The sequence below is a fragment of the Nematolebias whitei genome, chromosome 20 (genome assembly GCF_014905685.2).
Source record: "Nematolebias whitei isolate Nwh7 chromosome 20, NemWhi1, whole genome shotgun sequence".
Lineage (NCBI taxonomy): Eukaryota > Metazoa > Chordata > Actinopteri > Cyprinodontiformes > Rivulidae > Nematolebias > Nematolebias whitei.
Window position 1 is genome coordinate 30,606,942 of NC_056517.1, and position 21,580 is coordinate 30,628,521.

Below are 21,580 nucleotides of genomic sequence, written 5' to 3' on the forward strand. Positions count from 1 at the left end.
AATCATCTCCTTTGTCTTCTTCACATTGATGTGAAGGTTATTCTCTCCGCACCAGCTCTCCAGGTGTTCCACCTCTTGCCCGTAGCTGGACTCATCATTGTTTGTGATGCATCCCACTGTATGTATTACTGTATGTTGCTTGAAAACCCTTAAAAACTCCTAGACAAACCTATTACAATACAAAGAATATAGTTTTAAAACAATGTATTTATTAATGTTAATAGTTGTAATCTTTCTTGTCTGACCCCCCCACTGCCCCATGTATCGGTACACGGGTGCTTCAAGTAAATCCTAAAATGATCTTGAAGTTTGCTTTGTTTCCCTCCCCAGACTGATGAGCAGGCCATGCTTGAGGACACTCAGGTGGCTCTGATAGATCTGGAGAAAGTCACTTTCTGCTTCCAGCAATTTGAAGGAGAACCACTTGTTGCCAGTATGTACTTTAAATCCATAATCTTGGCTTTATCATCGCCCACTGCCCTAAACGATGGGAAATAATGCATTTGCACTCAGAAAGTGCCATATTATTTTGGACTATAAGGCGCACTGAAAATCCTTTAATTTTTTCAAAAATCAACAGTGAACCTTGTGTATTAATTCTGGTTGTGCTTACGGACCTCGAACCGATTTTATGTGGTGCAACTGAACAATGTTGAGAGGTATTGTGAATGAGTTGAATAAAGTTTGACTTATCTGACTGTTTTGTTTCGCTTAGTGCACCTTATAATCCGGTGTGCCTTATGTATGAAAACAGACCCGGTCATTGATATTGCGCCTTATAGTCTGAAAAATACAGTCATCATTTAATCTACAAGTGGTTAACGTTTACAGTCGACCAAATTACAACCACTTCATTTAGAAATTATTAGACTTGTTTGCCTTGATTAAATGAAACACTTTATTTTTTATTTTTTATTCCTGTTTCTTCTCTTTTGGCAGATATGCCCATTTCATACCAAGTGGAAGGCACCCGTCAAGCCTTGAAGGTCTGCTTCTACCTTGAGAGCTACTTCTTCCACCTGCTGCCTTACAGGCTGAGAAATGGAAGTGTCAAAATCTACCCTGTCCTCTTTACACAAGGTGTGGGATCAGTAACTGTTCATCTGACTGAAGGTCAAAGACACTTAAAGAGTCAATGTTTGAGCCAATTTCTTGATTCCTCTTCAGCACTGGAGAGTATGGAGGGATACTACTACAGAGACAACGTGTCCGTGGAGGAATACCAGGCTCAAATTAATGCTGCGTCACTGGAGAAGGTCAAACAGTACAACAAGAGACTGAGGTACGGTGTGTGACTGACACACACACTTCTTTGCTAATCTCAAGTGATGTAGCTGACTTTTTGATCCAATATAAATCAAGATGTCCTTCCTCCTCTACACTAACCGGTGCCTCAAGGTGATTGGCTGGGAGGTGCACGGTAGGGACTGTTTTGTGATTGGCTGTAAACCCACACGCAGCAGGGGGAGGCGGTGATTGGATGTGAGCACCCAGCACGATACCTGGTATGGCGCAGAGTCGCCGTACAGCTGCTTCACTCAGTCACTTTACACCCCGTCGCTTTTCTGCACTCGAGAGCCCCCTCCCTCTGTGAGCGGCCAGGTGTGGGGAGTTTAATGAAGCAGGAACAGATGTGAGGAAGAACTTTGGTTTATTCAACTTTCTGGTTTTAACAGACGTAAAATTGTGTTTCTAACTGAACCAGTTGTTATGACTCGGCTCAGGAAAAGGGGAGGCAACATTAAACCCAGGTGCAAATGAAAAGTGATTTATTATCTAGATGGTTAGGATTTAACAAATAAAACTGAACAAAAGAGGGTACTTTTACCATCAGTGAATTAGAAATGTGACTTTTAACAAAAGTTATCTACTAACTAAATAAAAGTCAACTATAGTCAATTGTATTTTGACAAAACCCTCTGTAAACCACATTACACTCGAGTAAAAAAAATAAAATAAATCTAAAGTAGGAAGAAAATTAAATGTTACAACCCTTTTAAACGAACAAAATATCAAAGAGCAAAGCTTTTAGCCTTAAACCAAAATCACTCAAAACTTAAAAGGCTTCTCACAAGAGACTTGCATGCCTACCTTCAGAAACTTACAATCAGTCCAACAATGGACACACAAAGACAGGCCTCAAAATCAAAACTCTGGACTGCAAACATTTCAACTAGACCAGGCAGAATCAAACTGACCCAAGGCCAAGTATTTTACCATAACGAAGCACCTATAGGAGTCATGCTCAGATTACCGTACTTGCCGCTGTAAACGTTGCACCGCCGTATAAGTCGCATCAGTCCAAATATGTCCAATAAAGTAGAAAAAAAAACATAAATTCATTGCTTCGCAATATAAGTCACATCAATTATGTGTCACTGCTGACGTGTTGCGTTTGTTACGATGACAACCCGGAAATGTGGGCCGGTGTTGTGCCAAAAATCCATTGGCTGCCAAATAGCGGCTGCGGGAGCGTGCACAGTAGGACTTGAACAAGAATTTAACAAGATTAACACTTAAAAACAATTATTTGTTTGCTCTACATTATAGCAAAGCTGTGTCTCAGTTGTACTTGTCCTTAATAAATGCACTTTAATGGTCAAATCAGCTGCATTTCACCTGGGCAGCGCGGCGAAATGCAGCTGATGTGACGTTTGCTCCAGGAGTTCCGTAGCGAGACGAAGGTGGTTTGGTATGGCAAGCCAATTGTCTCATTAATAACTACTTTTACTTATTAATGAGACACTTGGCTTGCCATATTAGTCGAGGGCCCTCTAGTGGCTGATAATGGTAGTTTTCAATATTTCCCATGTCAGAATGAATGAAATCGTCAGAGTTAGAGCTGGGCTTAAATAGACAAGACTGTTTTGTGTTTGGAGGAAAAGAAGATGAAGAATCCAACCAGGATGCAGATGGATGTCTACTGGGAGGAGTCAGGAGAGACCAGCCTAACCCAGATGTGTTACTCCACAGCTGGGCCAGCAAATCATTATCCTGCAGCTGCACACTTTTATGCAAACCAACGGCCCCGGGCCATAACACCAGTTTTGTGTGGAAGGATTAACGTTAGTGCCGGGGCCGCCTCAACACAACTAAATATGAACTTACCTAGCTGATCTCACATCAGAGTTTTTTTAATTCATTTGCGATATTTATTAGGCGAGCATTGAACTAGTTTCTGATGGATTGTGGGCTCAAAGCTTTTATTTGTGAAGAAATTTGCCATTTTTCTCATTTTGTAGATCGTTAAACACAAAAATGGTGATAACTCGGTCAGTTTTACAAATATTGAGTTAAAGTTTGATGTAGAAGTAGCTGAGAATCATTTACAACACATACTCTGAGCGTTCCTTCCCACATTATTGTTTGAAATTACATGTAGGGATTCACAGTTTTAGCAGAACAGCTACAACTTCCTCATATCTCAACATAAGTTTGTCTGTTTAAAACTCATGAACGAAAGGCAGCAGGTGACATGCATTCTTTCAAGAAATGCTAGACTTTAAACTTTAAACATTACTTCACGTTTTATTTTTGCTACCAGTTTAGTGTAGCTTAAAGATGAAATCGATGCATGCTTTATATGGCTTTTCTGGATTTTCTCTCGTTTTTATAATTTTAGGGTTGTTTTTAAATTGTGCTTGAAAATTTATGTCCAGTTTAATCTGTACAGACAAAACAAACCACTTATTGATTTAGCAGCAAACGGTAATAAGGAGCAGACGTGGCTAATGAGACGGAGGTATCGTCAGGCTGGTTGATGTGGGCAGCGAGGTGAGAGTGTGCTTCAGAGGAGCTGCTTTTCAGAAAACGCTGCTGCAGCACGACCGCAGCTGATCGTTGACGTATGATTTGTGATCACGCTCTGGGCTGTCAGGACACCCTCTGGTCTCACACTGCGCTAATACTGTAGTACAGCAGAGACAGTGATGTTAGGCTGACATACAGCTGTGCCGAAAGAACAAGTCTGCACGTGTGAAGAAGTTTCCTTTATTCCATAGCAGCATCGATCTGACAAGTCAAAAATACAATGATAATTTTATATTAGTTCCTTTTTATTCTACTGATTTTATTTACTTTATAAGCACCTTTAATTTTAATCAGATGCATTTAGCTAATTTTAGTGTTTGAATCAGATTCTCTGATAAAACTCCTTAACTCAGTTTATTTCACCAGTGTCCAAAATGCGGCCCGTGGGCCATTTGCGGCCCTTGGAGTGATTTTGTGCGGCCCACAACTGCAGTTTAAGAATGGTATCATTTTGTCCAGCAGGCGTAAGAGGTCGATGCAGACTTTCTGCAAATTAGTTGGCAATCCTTTTTTATATAATGTTTAGATTTAACAGCAAAACGGATGAAAAACAATCTTCTCAAAATGAGCAATATTAAACAAAATACAAACCTTTGGCTATAATCTTATTATTTTGACTTCATGGTACAAAGCACCACAAACCTTTACTGAATTCTACCAGAAAGGAGACTTTTGGATAACGATATATAAAACTTGACTAAATATTGTAGTTGATAAAAATCAAGAGGGAAACTGGACATTTTTACAAGAATATAACGTGGTATCATCTACATACGAGTTGATCAACTTTATCAAACCTTCTATGAATCTGTTGTAGCGACTGACAGCTGCACGATTTTTCTGAACTTTGATCAGTCTTTTGGGCCGTCCATGGTCCAAAAGATTGATTGACGACCTTTTAAATGGACACTTATACTCAAATTACACAGTTTTTGCTGAGAACAGACTAAAATGAACTTTCCAAACATAAGAAAACAACAAACATAGACCCACCAAATCAAATAAATTAAATCCTTTTTAATAAAAAAATATAAGCTTAGTGTTTATGAGGCTTTTAATGTTTTGGATCTTCAACGATTTAAAACTTTCTCCACAAAAATTAGTAAACTTTTGTCCTTTCTTCAAAATATTGTTCACGCTGAATTAAATTCACATTTTTGTAACCCACAAGTCCTTTCATCTTTATAGTTTTGGCCCACATATGAAAACGTTTGGACACACCTGATTTATGTGAAGTCAAGCATCAAACTTAAAGCAGAATGCAATTTTTGATGGGGTTTTTATTCAAGCATAATTTGGCTATATGATTTTTTAAAGAATTTTATTGGATGCGCATCATTTGCTGCAAGGCTGACAAAGTGGCTAGCCGGGTGGGCGGAGTTTGCGCTCCATCAGCCACCCAGATCCAATGGCTAAACCGGCTTAATTTTACCGTGTGATTGAGGTTTTGTTCTAGACGTGGTAAAATAAATCTTGTTTAGTTTTCAGCAGACTGTGGCCTCTCTCTGTGTAACAGCACGAGTAGTTTTTATTCGCCGGCTGGCATCTGTCTTTCGGCTGACCACAGACCAGACTGTGATGTCACTTGGCTCTCCATCGCCGCTCTCCAACCTCAGACACCTCGTTATGTTTGGAGCCGAGCCACAGCGCTGTTGGGTTAAACCAACACTGTGGGTCAGCGCTAGAGGCTGCCTGACAGACAGAAACATCACTGAACTGGATGAACTGCAGATTAGTGTTCAGAGGTTTCAAAGGATGCACGTGAGCGTCTGACACCCCCGAGGTACAGCTAATAAAAGCAGAGTTTAGATGGAATATTATTATAAAGGTTAAAACTAATATTTCTTGATAGAATGCACCAACTTGCATACCAAGTTAAGAAATATGATCTTGCATAATCTATTGGCACTAAGGATTTGCGTTAGTAATGACTCTCAACTACTACCACATCAAACTTTAGCTGGATTTCTGTCAAACTGAGTTTTATAACCATTTTTGTCTTCTCCAAGCTCCATTAGCTGTGGCAGCCATCTTGAAATAAGTTGACTTTAAATGTTGATCAGTTGTAGATGGACATCCAGTGATTACTTTCTAAAAGTTTCTTTAAAATCTCTCCATTGGTTTACAAGTTATTTTGCTAACAGTCAATCATAAACACCAACAGTAAATGCTCATTTGAAAAAAATTAAATAAAATCTTGCCCAATCAGTTAGTCCTCAAAGTATGTGTTACAGATGACTCTCAGGTATTACCTTATCAAATTTAAGCTCAATTTATGTACTATTACCAGAGTTATAAGTACTGGTGTGTTTGATACTTGTGATTAGCTGTGGTGGCCATCTTGACTGCAGCTGACTCAAATTACTCAATTGTAAATGGGCAACAAATCATTACGTTCAGGGTGTTTCATTAAAATCTGCCTAGTGGTTCATGAGATATTTTGCTAACAGACAGACAAATGAACACACACATAAGCAACAAGAGAAACGGCATTTCCTGCGAAAATGCAGTGTGAATGCTTATTACAGGAGAACTTGCTGAAACAGCTGAAATTAGCTAAAAAAAAAGAGCTAAATGGAAGAGCAAGCGTAAATTAGAAGAAAGCAGAAAGAACATGTATTTGCTGGATTAGGTTTTAAGAGCAAAAATGATCACAAAAATTAGGAAATAAGATTTTTTTTAAAAAGGAGCTAAAATTAACTAAAAAAATAAAATGCTAAAATGTAGATGAAAAGGCAGAAAGAAGCTTAAGCTACCAGAAGGAAGTGGAAAGAGCTGAAATGAGCTCTAAAAATGTGGAATTAACTGAAAAAGCTAAAATTAGCACAAACATCTAAATAATAGCTGAAAAAGCTGAAACTAGCAGAACATTTTTTGGAAAAAGCACAACAAGCTGAAATTAGCAGAAAGAAGTTAATTAGGCAGAAATTACCACGAAAAACTTGAATATATCTGAAAACAGCTGAAATTAGCTAAAAGTGCTAAAAAGGTCTCTAAAAGCTTGGTAATTAATTTTTAGCTTACTAATTTAACAAGCTTAAATTAGCAAAAGGAAGCAGAAAGAACATGTTTGCCCAATTAGGCTATAAGAAGCAGAAATGAGCACAGAGATGTGGAAATTATCTGGAAAAAAGCTGAAATTAGCAACAACAACAACAAAAAACTGCTGAAAGTAGCTAAAAATGCAGAAAGAAGCTGAAATTACCAGAAGGAAGTGAAGAGAGAACCTTTTTACTGAATTATGCTGAAAAAAGTTGAGATGAGTGCAAAAAATGTGATATTAGCTTAAAAAGCTAAATTAGCATGAAAACAGCTTAATAGTAACTGAAATAGCATAAAAGGCAGAATTTTGCAGAAATAAGTTAAAAGGAGCATAACAAGCTCAAATGAGCAGAATGAAGTTAGAAGAAGCATGGAAATATTTTAGTTAGCTGAAAGACACTGAAAGCAAACAAAAACCAGCTGAAATCAGCTGAAAGTAGCTGGAAAAAAGTTTAAACTTGCACCACGAGGAAGCTGAAAGAAGCTGAACCAGAACAAACTGTGAACGGAGCAGTAAAAGGTTGTAAACAGATTTAAAGATTTGGAGAATGTAAAATGAGCTTAATTCATTTTCTATGAGAAAAAAAAAATGTCAGAAAAGGCTAAATATTTCAAAAAGCTAAAGTTGCACCAAAACCAAAAGTCATAGCAGGATTTTCCTGAAAGAGCTGAACGTTTAGATTTATGATTTGTGGAAATAGCTTGAAAACTGCGGGATGAGAATTGCGCTGAAAAATGTACGGAAGATAAATGGATCACAGTAGAGATAAATATTCACACAATTACATGATCACCCGCCTTTCATGATGGTGTAGAGGAGGGTTTGGCGGCAACAGGGCAGAGGAGTAAAGGGAGAGCCATAACAAGTGTTTCATTTAGTGAGAAGCAGACAGATTGTTTCAGGCTTGCACATTTTACTCGTGTTGATGGGACTTTTCAGAAGAGCTTAAGCTTTCTTCTGCACGCTCGCTTGCAATTGATTTACCGACAAACGTCTCAGAAGGTGGAGGTAGTATGTTGATGGACTGTGTGTCCATCATGCTCTGTTTTTATAGGAACAAGCAAGTGTTGGCAGACTGCTTTAAACTTGTACATTTCATTTGATCTCAAGGCTGTCGTGAAACTTTCATTCGTGTGATAAAGATCCTTGAATTATTTGGCTCATAAAACACCGTCCAGCCTGATAAATGGTGTATGATGGTGGTATGGTGGCTGAAAGATGAGCAATAAACTTGCTCCTTCAGCCTTGTCGAGGTATTATGAATTATTATTACTACAGGCTTTTGGATTTCACGGTTTGTTAGTCAAACAGTCCTCCGTCACAAACACCCACCTCAGCCTCTAAGTCACCTGATCATTTAAAATTGCTGCAGTGTGGATTGCTGGATCTTAAATTTTCAAACACGTTCATACGTGTTTGTAAAAATGTGCATTAACGTGCTGGAGCTCAACACATGTCGCCTCAATGCCCTTTAGTGCTCAACCTGAAAACAACTCTACGGCTGCGTACAAACTAGGGGTTGAACGACTACATAATTTTTAAACTCGACATTAATATAGTAAAACTCGAGTAGAACTCGAGTACTTGATGACATCATAGGATCTAAAGATACAAAAATAAATAAATAAATAAAACTGCAAAAAAAGGTCATTATTTACAAAAAAAGACGAACAAAACATCGGGAGCGTATATTATGCTCCTACCATTTATCAAACTGCAAATAAGTCACAGGAAAAACTAAACTATTAGTTTTTATTATTCAGCTGCAAAAATAAAAGAAACTTGCAGCACATCAAAAACTAAACTAAAAACAGTGGTGCGGATGACCACCATTAGGTTTAGTTTTAGAGATTAATATGTTTATAGTTGTTTTTATCGGTTTAGAGATTAATATTTTTTGCTTTTTGTTTGTGAAACAAGATCAGAGGAAGGTGGTTCTGGTTCGGTCGATTGGACCCGGTGTTGCACCATATTCTGTGACCTGCAACAGTGCATGCAACACTGCCCCCTACGGTCACAATATACGGTTGTCACATAATATGGTGTAACACCGGTTCGCAATGAGCTCCAAACAGTCAGGAAGTTGTTTCATTTTCTGTTTCCTTACGGTAGTTGAACCGGAAGATTCATCTTTAGTGAAATATTTCCATACTATTGATGCATTTCTACCTGTTTGCCAAGACTGGGCCTGCTCTGCTCCATCTGTCTGCTTGGAGGAATCCATTTTGTAACCTGCGCTCGGTGCAGATCACGTGACACATGACGCAATGACATAACAGCGACGTAATGACATCACCACGAATACTCGTCGTGAAATTAAAAAACTCGATAGATGTCCTAGGAATCGATGTGTAGATTACTCGAGTAGTCTGTTAAAGCCCTAGTACAAACTACACTGCATGTAGCACGTAAATATAAGTCCTAGTACCGTATTTTTCACTGTGTAAGTCACACCTTTTTGCATAAATTTGCAAGTCCTGCGACTTATACACCAAAGCGACTAATATATGTTTTTTCCCATATTTATAAAACAAATTTTGGCTGAGATCTGATGATTTCATTCATTCAGACAGAAAATACTGAACACTACCATTTTCAGCCGCTAGAGGGCCCTCGACTAATATGGCAAGCCAAGTGTCTCATTAATAGGTAAAAGTGGCTATTAATGAGGCACTTGGCTTGCCATACCAAACCACCTTCGTCTCGCTCCGGAACTTGTGGAGCAAACGTCAAATCAGCTGCATTTCGCTGCACCGCCCAGGTGAAATGCAGCTGATTTGACCAATTAAAGTGCATTTATTAAGGAAAAGTTCAACTGAGACACACCTTTACTATAATGTAGAGCAAACAAATAATTGTTTGTAAGTGTTAATCTTGTTAAATTATTATTGAAGTGCTCCCGTGTACACTCCCGCAGCTGCCATTTGGCAGCCAATCGATTTTTGGCACACCGGCCCATGTTTCCGTGTGGTCTGCGGTGATGCATAATAAATGTGGCTTACACGGCGAAGCAACTTATTTATGTTTTTTTCCACTTTATTAGACATTTTTGGACTGATTCAACTTATACAGCAGTGCGACGTGTACGGCGGCAAGTACGGTATCCTTCCTCCTCTGTGAACAACGCTTTACTGAAACTCTTGGCTTTTATGCTTAAAGTAACTCAAACTTATTTCAGTAATGAGGAATGTAGTGCATTTGCTGATAGAGTTGCTGCTCAGATGGCTGCGTCAACAATCATTTTGCTTTTCTCACTGAAACTGAAGAAATAACTTGAGCAATATTTCAATAATTTTCTATATTATTAATAAAACAAGAAAAATGTTGCAAGGAATAGTGGATTTTTGTTAAACTTCAGTACAGTTTTGTTCTATATCCCCAAAATAAAATCAAAAACAATTCTTCTGTGATGATATTTCTCCTCTTTAAAAACGCTGCAGTGTTTGTATTTCAGGATGCCCCAGTTCACTTGATTTCTGAGGAAGGTGCCGAGGCTTTGTTCTGCTCCTTGTGCACTGCAGCTCTGTGAAATAGTCCTGGAGGTTCTGAGCTGGTTCTATTTATCACTTCGCTTTGTTTCTGTCATTGCTTGGCTGGAAAAATCTGAACTATGTATTTAGTGATGGTTTTAGGCAGTACAAAAATATTTGTTGTATCTTTATAGTGGCTTTTATGTTTAAGTTTTTAATTATTTTTGTAAGACCAAAGAGTATTTTGCATTTATTATCCCCTGCTGCAGAACCATTGGTGGACATGGAAATACCCTCCATCCATCCATCTGCCCAGTTCATCTTGTGAACACGATAACTTTGAAAAATAAGTGAGGGACCGACTTCCATTTTGGGGTGTGGCTGCATCTAGGCATAAGAAAGGTCCTCATTAAAAATGATGTTGCCAAGTCAAAATCCAAGATGGCCACCACCATATATGTATATATGTGTGTGTGTGTGTGTGTGTGTGTGTGTGTTTGTGTGTGTGTGTAAATCGGCCACCCCTATCATTTGAGGAAACTATTCTTTCTAGTTTTTATTACTTAAAATGAGTTTCCTAAAATGACTGGGGTGGCCAAAGATTAATCTATGGTGGCCAAGACCACCATTGGCCACCCACTGGCTCCGCCATTGTTTCTGGTTGTTGATAAAATTGCTCTCTCTGCTTGCCAGGATCCGTCACTCTGCAATATCCCGTACAAGTTAAAAATAAATAAATAAAAACTACCTCTAGTGCAACTCCTGCTCGTTCGAATATCTTGCACCAAAAACAAAAAGGTTTACAACACTCCCTCGTTTATCCCGGGGGATCTGTACCCTGAAGCCCCACGATAAGTGAAAAACCGCAAATTAGGCATAGTAGTATAAGTAGTAAGTAGTAGTTTATTTTATTATTTATATATATATATATATATATATATATATATATATATATATATAATTTTAAACCCTTTCCACACTTTTGCAATATACTTAAAACATGTTTCTAAACTCTAAACGCTCTAAAAGAGCACAGAATGTCATGATTTCAGTACCCTGCCTCCTCTGCTGTTCCTCTGCAAGTGCTGTTGGCCACGCCCACTTCGCCACTCTGCACGGTGAACAGCTGATCAGCTGCAGCAGGAACCTTATCCTGCAGCAGGTGCTAAATAATTTAAAATAATTTATTTTAAATAAAAAAAAATCCATGCTGATCGTGCAGCTCATCCATCAATCAGCCAATTGTGTGTTATGTCCAATCTTATTTTGAAAATCCGCAATAGAATGAGTCAGCAATAAACGAACCGCAAAGTAACGAGGGACTACTGTACTTGCATTCCCTGTTTAGTTACAGTCCAGAAAAAACATTAATTTCAAAAACTACTAATGGATTACATTCACATATATAATAATAATAATAATAATAATAGTGATAACTGGGGCTGCGCAAACTATTGAAAAGTTAATATTACAACTGATATGTCCATCGAAATGTTGGAAGGTGACATTGTAATATGTGTTTCTAATTTATGCAGTCTTTGTGATAATGCATCACTTAAGACTATTTCTAAAAAAAAATCCCTTTTACATTTTAAAAAGACTTGTTTTTTTCTAAATGAGCAATTTTAAGAATTGTTAAAAATAACTTGCCTTTGTGCATCACTTTATATGTCAGTATTTTTTAATATTTTATTCTGTGACATATTCTTGGCGCGTTTTCAGAGCATATCAGCAGGTATGTTTTTATATTAAGCTATGGTTGACATGTATATAAATGTTTATTAGTGACAATAAGATGGTGTGAGGTGAAGTTCTCTCCCTCCTCCGTCAGTTCAGCAGTCTCACTGTGGTGCATTCAAGGGCTTCTGGAAGTCCTCATTAGCTCCGAGGCAGCTGAATCCCTGATTCCCCATGAATCAGGGATTCATACTAGTGAGTTTCACTAGTCATTGTCTTGGAAGTTATTTATAGGGACAAGCACATACCTCTGAGGGGCCATATATTTACATAAATGTCATAAATCTTTGATCATTTCCCCCCTTTTATTATTAAAGTGTGTGAAACAAAAAAAAAAAGCTAATTTAAAGCATTTTGTCAAGTCTCTCATGGTATTTCATGGATCATTTATGTTAATTCTGTAATTTTTTTTTTAATGGTCGCACACTGCTCCTTTGAACACATATATTCTTTTTTTCGTCACATGCAGCGACTACTTTTGTTCTTGCATTTTAAAGTTCCTCGAATGTCCCATTGTCATGATGGAAAAGGAAATGGTGCGAACTGAGCGTTCTCATTGGCTCAAAAAAATAAAACCAGCTGCATGCAGAGCTGTTCATCTTTGATTCGCAGCCAAATTCTCCATTAGAGCCTCATGTGACAAACTATTGGCTGATACTCAGTGGTGAGGAGTAGTTGTTGCTGAAAGATCTACAAGCAGGCTTTAACTATGGCTGCTCTACTAAAAGCAAAAATATGAGGAGTGATTGTAAACCTAACAGAATAAACCATGACAAGTAACTTTTTTTCCTCGTCTCTGGACCGACAGTATGTGGATGGGTTGTTTTAAAAGATCAAGATCTGCAGGTCCAATCTGAGGATTTTTCCCCTTTTACCATTAGTACTTATACTAGCCTCACAGTAATGTTTACACACAGGTTTGTAATAGCTTAAACTTCATTTTCCATCCACAGTCAATGCTTCTAAGTGGTTGTTTCCAAATTTCTGACACACATCAGATGTAACGCAGATCCTTCTGAAGACAAAACTCATTTGTCGTTTGACTCTTCTAATTATTTTGAGACGGTTTTGGGAGGAAGCATTGATTCTTGTGCTGGTTTTGGTATTTTCTGGAAAACTCCTAAACCAGTAGGGCTAAAATTCCAATAAACCAACTGGGCTAAGTCAAAAAAAGTTGTCCAAGTGCAGGATGAGGTCCTCTGCTCTGATCCATCTGCACACTTTTATCTGTTTCAGACAAAGCTGATAGATAAAAGGATACTTTGTGTACCCGGCTGTATTTTACTCCTTAAATATAAAAGTCTGAGCCATTGACCGATAATCCTTTGGTTCAAACAGACAAGGTCTTGTCAACTCGCTGATGAATTAAGGCTCAGACTTGTGTTGTTTCTGCCACAAAGGAACTCTTCCAGGGGCTGTTGTTGGTTTTTCATAAATTTAGTTTCTTAAGTCCTCATTCCTTCAGTTTGGTTAAAGAGGGAACACAAAGAGGGAACACACAGGTTCCACACAGAAAGGCTATGTTTCCGTTAGCTGAGACTATCCACATTGCTCCAATCAATGATCAAACTATTAAATAACATATAAAAATATCACTAACTCAAGTTACGGCATTGTTCCCATTTTATTTATTTAATTATTTTGTCACAGTTGAAAGAAGAACTACAGTTTGTTACAACCATCAGTTGTGAGCTACTAAGGACACGTAGCAAATAAATATAGTATTTTATGAAAAACATGTCTGCACACAGCCTGGCAGAGGACATAACTTGCATCCAACTAGGCCTGTCGCAATAAACAATAAAACAATTAATCGCATGATGAATGAAAATTTTTGACCTCATTTTCATTTATCGGCTTTTTCGTTTCTTCGTTTCTCTCTCTTTCTACTGAAGACACGGCTCAACTCCGGTGCTCTTCACTGACCCCTCCCTTTCTCTTTTGTCTTTAAAATCTGTTTTAACTGTCCAAAATTATGGTTTTGGATCATTAAAAGCAGCTAAGCTGAGAAGCTAAGCTAACAGACCGACCTTGGGGAAAAACCTCAGTTTTGTCATGGCTCCAAAGCTCCTCCCTCACATTTTACTTAAAGAGACACGCTGCTTGCTCCCTCAGTATCCATCCTTTGGTTCAAACAGTCTTATACTAACATCTGGTGGTCAAAAAAGGTACTACATGCAAAACAAAATAAGATAAGATGGAAAAAAAACTTTCTTCTTAAATTTGACATTAAGTACTAATTATTGTAATTATAATTATAATTACTAATTATTGTCAAATTTCTAACAATATTATCGTTTATTGCAATAATTTCTGAGACAATCGCGCAGTAAAATTTGTTCTCGTGACAGGCCTACATCCAACTAATAAGATGGTTTGATTACAGAGCACATTTGCCTACATAAACACATAAACATGTTAATACAGTGAAAAAATTGATACATATACAAAGTAACATATGTAGTTGACTCAAAATATGGTCTTGAGCTGGAAAAGGGTAGAGTGCCGTCTCCGGATCGGGGAGGAGGTCCAGCCCCAAAGTAGAGGCGTTTAAGTATCTTGGGGTCTTGTTCACAAATGAAAGAAAACTGGAGCGAGAGATCGATAGGCAGATAGTCTGTAGTCAGTCTGCAGTGAAGCGGGCGCTGTACCGGTCTGTCGTGGTAAAAAGAGAGTTGAGTCAAAAGGTGAAGCTCTCAATTTAGCGGTCGATCTACGTTCCTGCCCTCATCTATGGTCATGAGCTTTGGGTTGTGACCGAAAGAACGAGATCTCGGATACAAGCGGACAAAATGAGTTTTCTCCGCAGTGTGTCTGGGCTCTCCCTTAGAGATAGGGTGAGAAGCTCGGTCATCCGGGAGGGACTCAGAGTAGAGCCGCTGCTTCTCCACGTCGAGAGGAGCCAGTTGAGGTGGCTCGGGCATCTGGTTAGGATGCCTCCTGGGCGCCTCCCTGGTGAGGTGTTCCAGACACGTCCCACCGGGAGGAGACCCAGAGGAAGACCCAGGACACGCTGGAGGGACTATGTTTCTCAGCTGGCCTGGAAACGCCTTGGTATTCCCCCGGAGGAGCTGACTCAAATGGCTGGGGAGAGGGAAGTTTGGGCCTCCCTACTTAAGCTGCTACCCCCGTGACCCAACCCTGGATAAGCGGAAAATGGATGGATGGACGGACGGACGGACGGACTCAAAATAACAAAACAAGGATCATCTGTTTGGTCCAGTTTTTGGTGAAGTTGGTAAAGTGATGCGGGCAGCACGGTGGCGCAACTGGTAGAGTTGCTGCCTCTCAGCAAACAGGTCCCTGGTTCAAAACCCCGGTCCAGGTGCCTTCTGGGTGGAGTTTGCATGTTCTCTCCGTGCATGCGTGGGTTTTCTCCGGGTACTCCGGTTTCCTCCCACAGACCAAAAACATGCATGTTAGGCTGATTGGTGACTCTAAATTGTCCCTAGGTGTGAGTGAGAGAGTGAATGGTTGTTTGTCTCGTTTGTCTTTATGTGGCCCTGTGATGGACTTGTGACCTGTCCAGGGTGTACCCCGCCCCTCGCACAGTGATTGCTGGACATGGGCACCTGCGACCCCCGTGACCCAAAATGGAATAAATGAGTAAAGATAATGGATGGATGGATGGTAAAGTGATGCTGCCTGTCACTGAACACACCAAATCCCTTCTCACCCTGTGACACCATCTCATACACATCCTCATCCATTATATAATAATAAATATCAGTGCTTAGTGTTTGGTGTCAAAATGCTAACATAGATTGTACCCAGTGATGACTGACACTGCCTCGCGACACACAACTCATACCAGACTTTCTCCTTGAAGCACAAATAAATATTCAGCTTCCCATCTGTCCTGAAACTGTTTTCCATCTGCATCAATTTTTCACTTCCTGGACATTTTAATCAACAGTAAATTTATTCAGAATATAACATAAATAAGTGGGGTAAAATGCCTTCAATTTACTACAGAAATGAATCACGCAGGATACACCTTCACCTAGTGGAGGGATGCTGTCATTTTGTGGGTAAAGTAATGTTTATGCATTATAGGAGATGTAGTTTATGGTTAGTGCAGGCTTGTAGTATATGCTTACTTTAAGACCATCAATTTTTTAAGCTCCCGTGGGCCACATAAAATGGTGTGGTGGGCCACATATTGCCCGCGGGCCTTGAGATTGACACAGGCTTTAGACATAACCCCATGGCCTTTATTTCAAAGATGCAAATTTAATTTTAGAAATTAGGAAGTTGACACATCATTTGTCCCTGATTCCTTTTTCGTAAACAGATTGTCAAAAACATGTATGTTTAGACCCATTTCAGGCCTAGGCCTCCCTTGCACAAGAGATCTAAGATTTTAATGGGATTTGCCTGATTAAATAAAGGTTAATAAACAAAATGAACAACTGAAATCCATTGTGCCCTCCTTATATGGTGTGCAGTTATCAGCCTACAATAGACTTTGGTATAAAGCAACCCATTTTTAGAACGTAAATACAATAAAAGTAAGATTAACTTACTGAAATACATAAATAGTATACAGTAGTTTTTATGCCTAATATAACATGTTTTAGTATTTTATTTTGTTAGCACAGCTCATATTTGAAAGTGGGACCCTGAAAAATATAAATTTTTGACTGGTTCAGAAGTCCCTTCACACTTTTTTACATCACAAAAAGGATTGGGACACTTTCCCCCTCGGCAGCATGGACGCACAAAATTTAGGCAAAAGACTAAAAGGCAAAGCAAAGGGAAGAAATGGAGTTCAGCCAGAGTCCAGAAGAAACAAAACTTCTGAAAATATGACATTTTACAAAATACTCTGATGTATGCTCAGTAATCCAGGTAGATAAATCTAACAAGGTTGAATCAGGTCCTCTGGAGGGATTCTTTGTTGCAACGTTCATCTTTTATCCAAAAGACTTTGTCAGTCTGAGGCGCTGCTACAGACAGTCTTATAAGCAGATGCAACAGTTGTACAAACATAACTTTCTATAAACAGTCCAACGAAATAAATTAATAAAATAACCCATAATTGACAGCTTGTCTTGTGTGTTTCTAACATGTTCCCAGTTGTGTTTAGGTGTGCATTCTCCCTGCTGTGACTGTGTAACCTCCACTCATTCTGAGGACCTCTTGAATGATAAGCCATCTTGAATCAATTACAAGGGCTATTAACTCCATCTGAACCTTTACCAAACTCTGCTTATTGTCATTTTGCGAAGCGGGCTACAAGGTTAATACATAATTTGGCAGACGGGGATCAAATACCTGGAAAAACTGCCACAAGTGAATGCATTAAATGTTTAAACTCCTCATCAGTGGCTCAGAAGTGAATATAGGTGGAAGCTTAGATAAATCTCTTCACTCTTTAGACTCATGCTCTCATTAGCCAGTTTCTCTGGGGCGTAATAAGTTCTGTAGGTGCAGGCATATTCCTCATGGTATAATTTAATTTTGTAATTAATATACGGTAACAATTATTTATTTCCTTTAAGCCGGGTGTCGTTACAACATCTTGAGTCAGGGATATGTTAGCTCTGCTTTAATTAATAGGTTTCATTATTATGTCTGGAAGAATTACCACATTCATAATTAATGCCTCTCCCTCTGATTTAATCACTTCAGAGCAGAATCGATGCAGATGAATGAGATGTGCGCCGCTGATTCTTATACACAATCTTCATTCCAGCTGCATATCTTCAAATGCCTTCCTTTTATTGAACCTGTTAAATAAGAAATGTGGACAAAGTAGTTGCATGTTACACTTTGATTCTGCCTCTTGCGAGTTGTAATGGAGTAGGTGATTTTAGTAGAAGAGCTTTAATGTGGTGTAGCATTCCTATTTTTAGCTCCCTGTTAGAATGCTGAGATTTGATGGAGTCGCAGAGTGCTGAGTTTGCACCAGCAGCACTCAGCCTCAGATGGACTCATTGCGGCAGACCGTACAGCAGTTTCTGCACACAGACGCCAGAGTGGTGCTGCCTCCTGTGGAGGAAGACAAAAACACCACAAAACCCCGATTGTACTCCGTGAATGAATGAAGCATTGGCATTTGGAGCAATGCCCAGGACGAGAGATGCTTAGTCTGTGGTTCTGCCTCGCTGTGCCTAAGTTACTCTCATGATTGATAGTCAGAGGCTGGGGCTCCATAATAAGCAGCTGGCCTACTTTTTTCCAGCGAGGCAACCAATGTGATGACCTAATGATGCAGAGAAATGTTATTGTTTTAAAATTCACTCCCACCCTTCTGTAAAATCAAACACAAGTATAAAAAAAAAGTCCCATATTAATAGATTCACAGCTGCATGTTCAGTACACATGGTTTTGTCTCACGCTGTACAAAAAGCCGGTTTTCATTACTGCTAAAATGAAATGTCTTCTCCCTCTCAGGGCTTTTTTTCTTGATCAGTCCAATGTACCGCCCAGCGCTGCTCCCAAAGCTGCCCTAATAGATAAGGTAAGAACAAACACCTTCTTTCCACAGTAGGGCTGAACGATTTTGGAAAATATTCTAATTACAATTTTTTTTACCTCAATATTGCGATTTAGTTTGTGATTATTTTTCAATGTCAATAAGTCAATCTAAGTCAACTTGCAGTTGCAAAAAACTCCACGGTTTTTAGCTTTGCTGCAACTCTGTTTCTGCATTTCTTTTTTTGTATAGCTCCAGGATAGCAACTTGGCTAAAATGTGTGTTCAAGGGCGTTCTGTACCGCTTATCCATTGTTTACTCAATGATCCCTGTCGGCTGGTACTTTGCTTACTTTAAGTTGAAGCACTGGTCGTTGGCATTCTAGCCATGCAACTATCGTAAATGGCTTTGTGATGTTTTTTAAGTGTTGATAAAGATTTGCTGTGCTACTTTTAGAGGTAGCAACAGCAGCAAGGTACTGTAGGTTCTGCACAATACATGCCGTTGCACAATGTCGTCTTTTTTATAGACAAAATAATTCCAAACAACAGACTTGCTGCTACTCTTTGGTACCAAACTTTCACATGTATCAGCTTCTGTCAAGCCTGACACCATTGTGCATCTGGTTAAAGCGCAGTGTTGACTTCACCCGCTTCCTGCTCTGCTTTGCTCCGCTTCCATTCACTCGCGAGTCACGTAACCAGATCCCGTGACCAGATCCCGTAACCAGATCCCGTAACCAGATCCCGTGACCAGTCAAATCGCAGCCTTTGCGATTAGAAAATCTCGTTTTGACATATCGCGATATTATTGCAAATGCAATTAATTGTTCAGCCCTATTCCACAATTACAATATTTGCAACAAAAAAAAACCCAACATCTGATGATGCTGCGTGTGTGCATGCAAGTGTATGAAAATCCAAGAATGCAAATGCATCAAGCTGAGTGGAAATAAGTCAGACGTAAGGAGATTCAGAGGAGTGACTTTTAGCTTTAGAGATAACTCGATATTTTTATGGTAGGTATCAATGAAAACCTTAATAGTGTGTGGACACAGAACCAAACTGATCGATTAAATACTAAACTATCTCTACTTTACAATCCCCAGTCATTCTCAACACCAATATTTGTGTGTCTGGCCCTAATGTTTCTGCCTGTGGTTGTGTCCAGTTAATTCGGCCCCTGAACGCTCTGGAGGAGCTCTACCGTCTGATGGAGCGGTTCATCAGCTGCCGCCGCACCGCCGCCTGTCAGAACACCGCCTGCGGGGCCTCTGGAGTCGGGCTGCTCACTGTGGCTTCTGAGCTCTGCTCTCGTCTGGGGGCCACACACGTCGTCATGTGCAACAGCGGCGTTCATCGGTGAGTGCGCTGCGTTTTAGACGTCTTCAGACTCTCTTTGATTCACTTTCTTTTAAGCTACACGCAACTTTTTTCTCTTTTTGATTTCTGCTGCAAAAGAACAGCTCTCGTCACTATATTATCCCAAAGTTTCTCTCTCCTTCAGTTCTTTGCTTTCCTGTCATTTCTTCCTTGCATTTATTAACAGGATATTGTGGTTAGGGCTCATTGTTTCTCAGTCTAAGTTAGGGACTTTAAGTAGGCAAAGTACTTTACAGGAAGACGACAGGTCAATTACCGCCATTCTCATTTAATTCTATACACGGCAGCCTAATTCTCCTGCTGCTGAGGGCACCATTCATCAGCACTAAAGGACAGAAATATCCTGATCGTTTGTCACAGCTGATTCCCAGTTCCTGCTTCGTCTTCATCTTTCCCCTCCACCTGCTCACCCATCCCTCCGATGCCCTCTTCCTTCACCCAGTGACAGTTCCCATATCTTTTTGTCTCAGTCACACACACACACAGAGCCTCACACACTTGTCCGTTCATGCGTTCGCTGCGTATGACTGATGGCTTGATAAAGTGCTGCAGAGGGAGCCGCCCGCTGGCCTGAGCTCTGATAGAAAGTTCCTGTCTGGGCAATGAGTTCTCCTACTTTCTTAACCCGCAATCCCGTGTGTGTATATCTTCCAGGTGTGTCTGTGCAATTACACACGATGGCTACAACTCAGGCGAAGTGTACCATAACAGAGCAGGTGACAAGTACTGTCATATTTAAGGTTATTTGTGCACTGGCTTTCCCCCTTAAACTCTGCCTCACCTTCAAAAGCTGCAGAATGAAGAGTGTGTTGCAGACAGGATCATCAGAGAGTAAATCACAAATATTAGATCCTCACAGTGGGTCATAAACTTTGATAACCAAAGCTCCATATACAACCAGTATACTGTTGATAGAGCACAGTTTATATAAAAACAAACATCATAGTTTTGTGCAGTTTAATATGAGAACTACAGCTGCAAATAAGTATATTGGAAGTCTAAGCCCTGTATGGCATGCCCCCCCCCCCCCCCCCCAAAAAAAAAGAGATCTAGATAACAGCAAACTTGTAGATGACGGCCTAGAAAACACAAGTGTCTTGAATGTAAAATATTCCTGTACATTAATAATTCAACCAAACAAAACTGGACAGAGTTAACCACAACAATCTGGACAAGATGCCTACTTTTTTTTCCAACCATTCTAGTAACATATTTTTAATTTGAAAGGAGAAAAATATTTTTATAAGCCACACCCACTCACCCATCATTATCATATTGCGGAGGAAAACTTACCCTGCTTTAGTACAAATTCATCTAAAAAATGTTGTGATGTGAACTCCTCAGATTTATAGCGCCACCTAGTGTTTAATGTTTGCAGAATTCGTAAGAGAAATTACAATTATAGCTGATAGTAATGGTGAGGGAAGGTCATTTCTTTTTTGCTAAAGACAAAAAAATTACCTAGGTGAATTTTTTTGCTGTTTCCAAAATGTTAAATTAGAGATATACAATAATATGGGGGGCCGAGATGGGGTAGAGGTGGGGGAGCCGACTCGGGACCCTAAACCATCATGTTGCTGCTGATCTGTTTCATGTTGCTGCTGATCTGTTTCAATGTTGATGTGTTCATGCGTGCACATCTGCTCACAGACTCATGTTCATGTTTGTGCTGATGTTCAATGTTTTATGTTATGAGTGCTTAGTGTATATTTAGTTG

General features: G+C 39.5%; 1 protein-coding gene across 1 annotated transcript in view; it reads left to right on the forward strand.

The window, feature by feature from the left end:
* prex2 (phosphatidylinositol-3,4,5-trisphosphate-dependent Rac exchange factor 2) overlaps positions 1–21,580 on the forward strand; it is a 145,740-nt gene that overhangs the window by 107,707 nt on the left and 16,453 nt on the right. Inside the window, exons 33-37 of the mRNA XM_037693973.1 lie at positions 331–433; positions 940–1,080; positions 1,168–1,282; positions 18,460–18,526; positions 19,652–19,842. Coding sequence (XP_037549901.1) covers positions 331–433; positions 940–1,080; positions 1,168–1,282; positions 18,460–18,526; positions 19,652–19,842 — 617 coding nt within the window. The remainder of the gene's footprint in view (positions 1–330; positions 434–939; positions 1,081–1,167; positions 1,283–18,459; positions 18,527–19,651; positions 19,843–21,580) is intronic.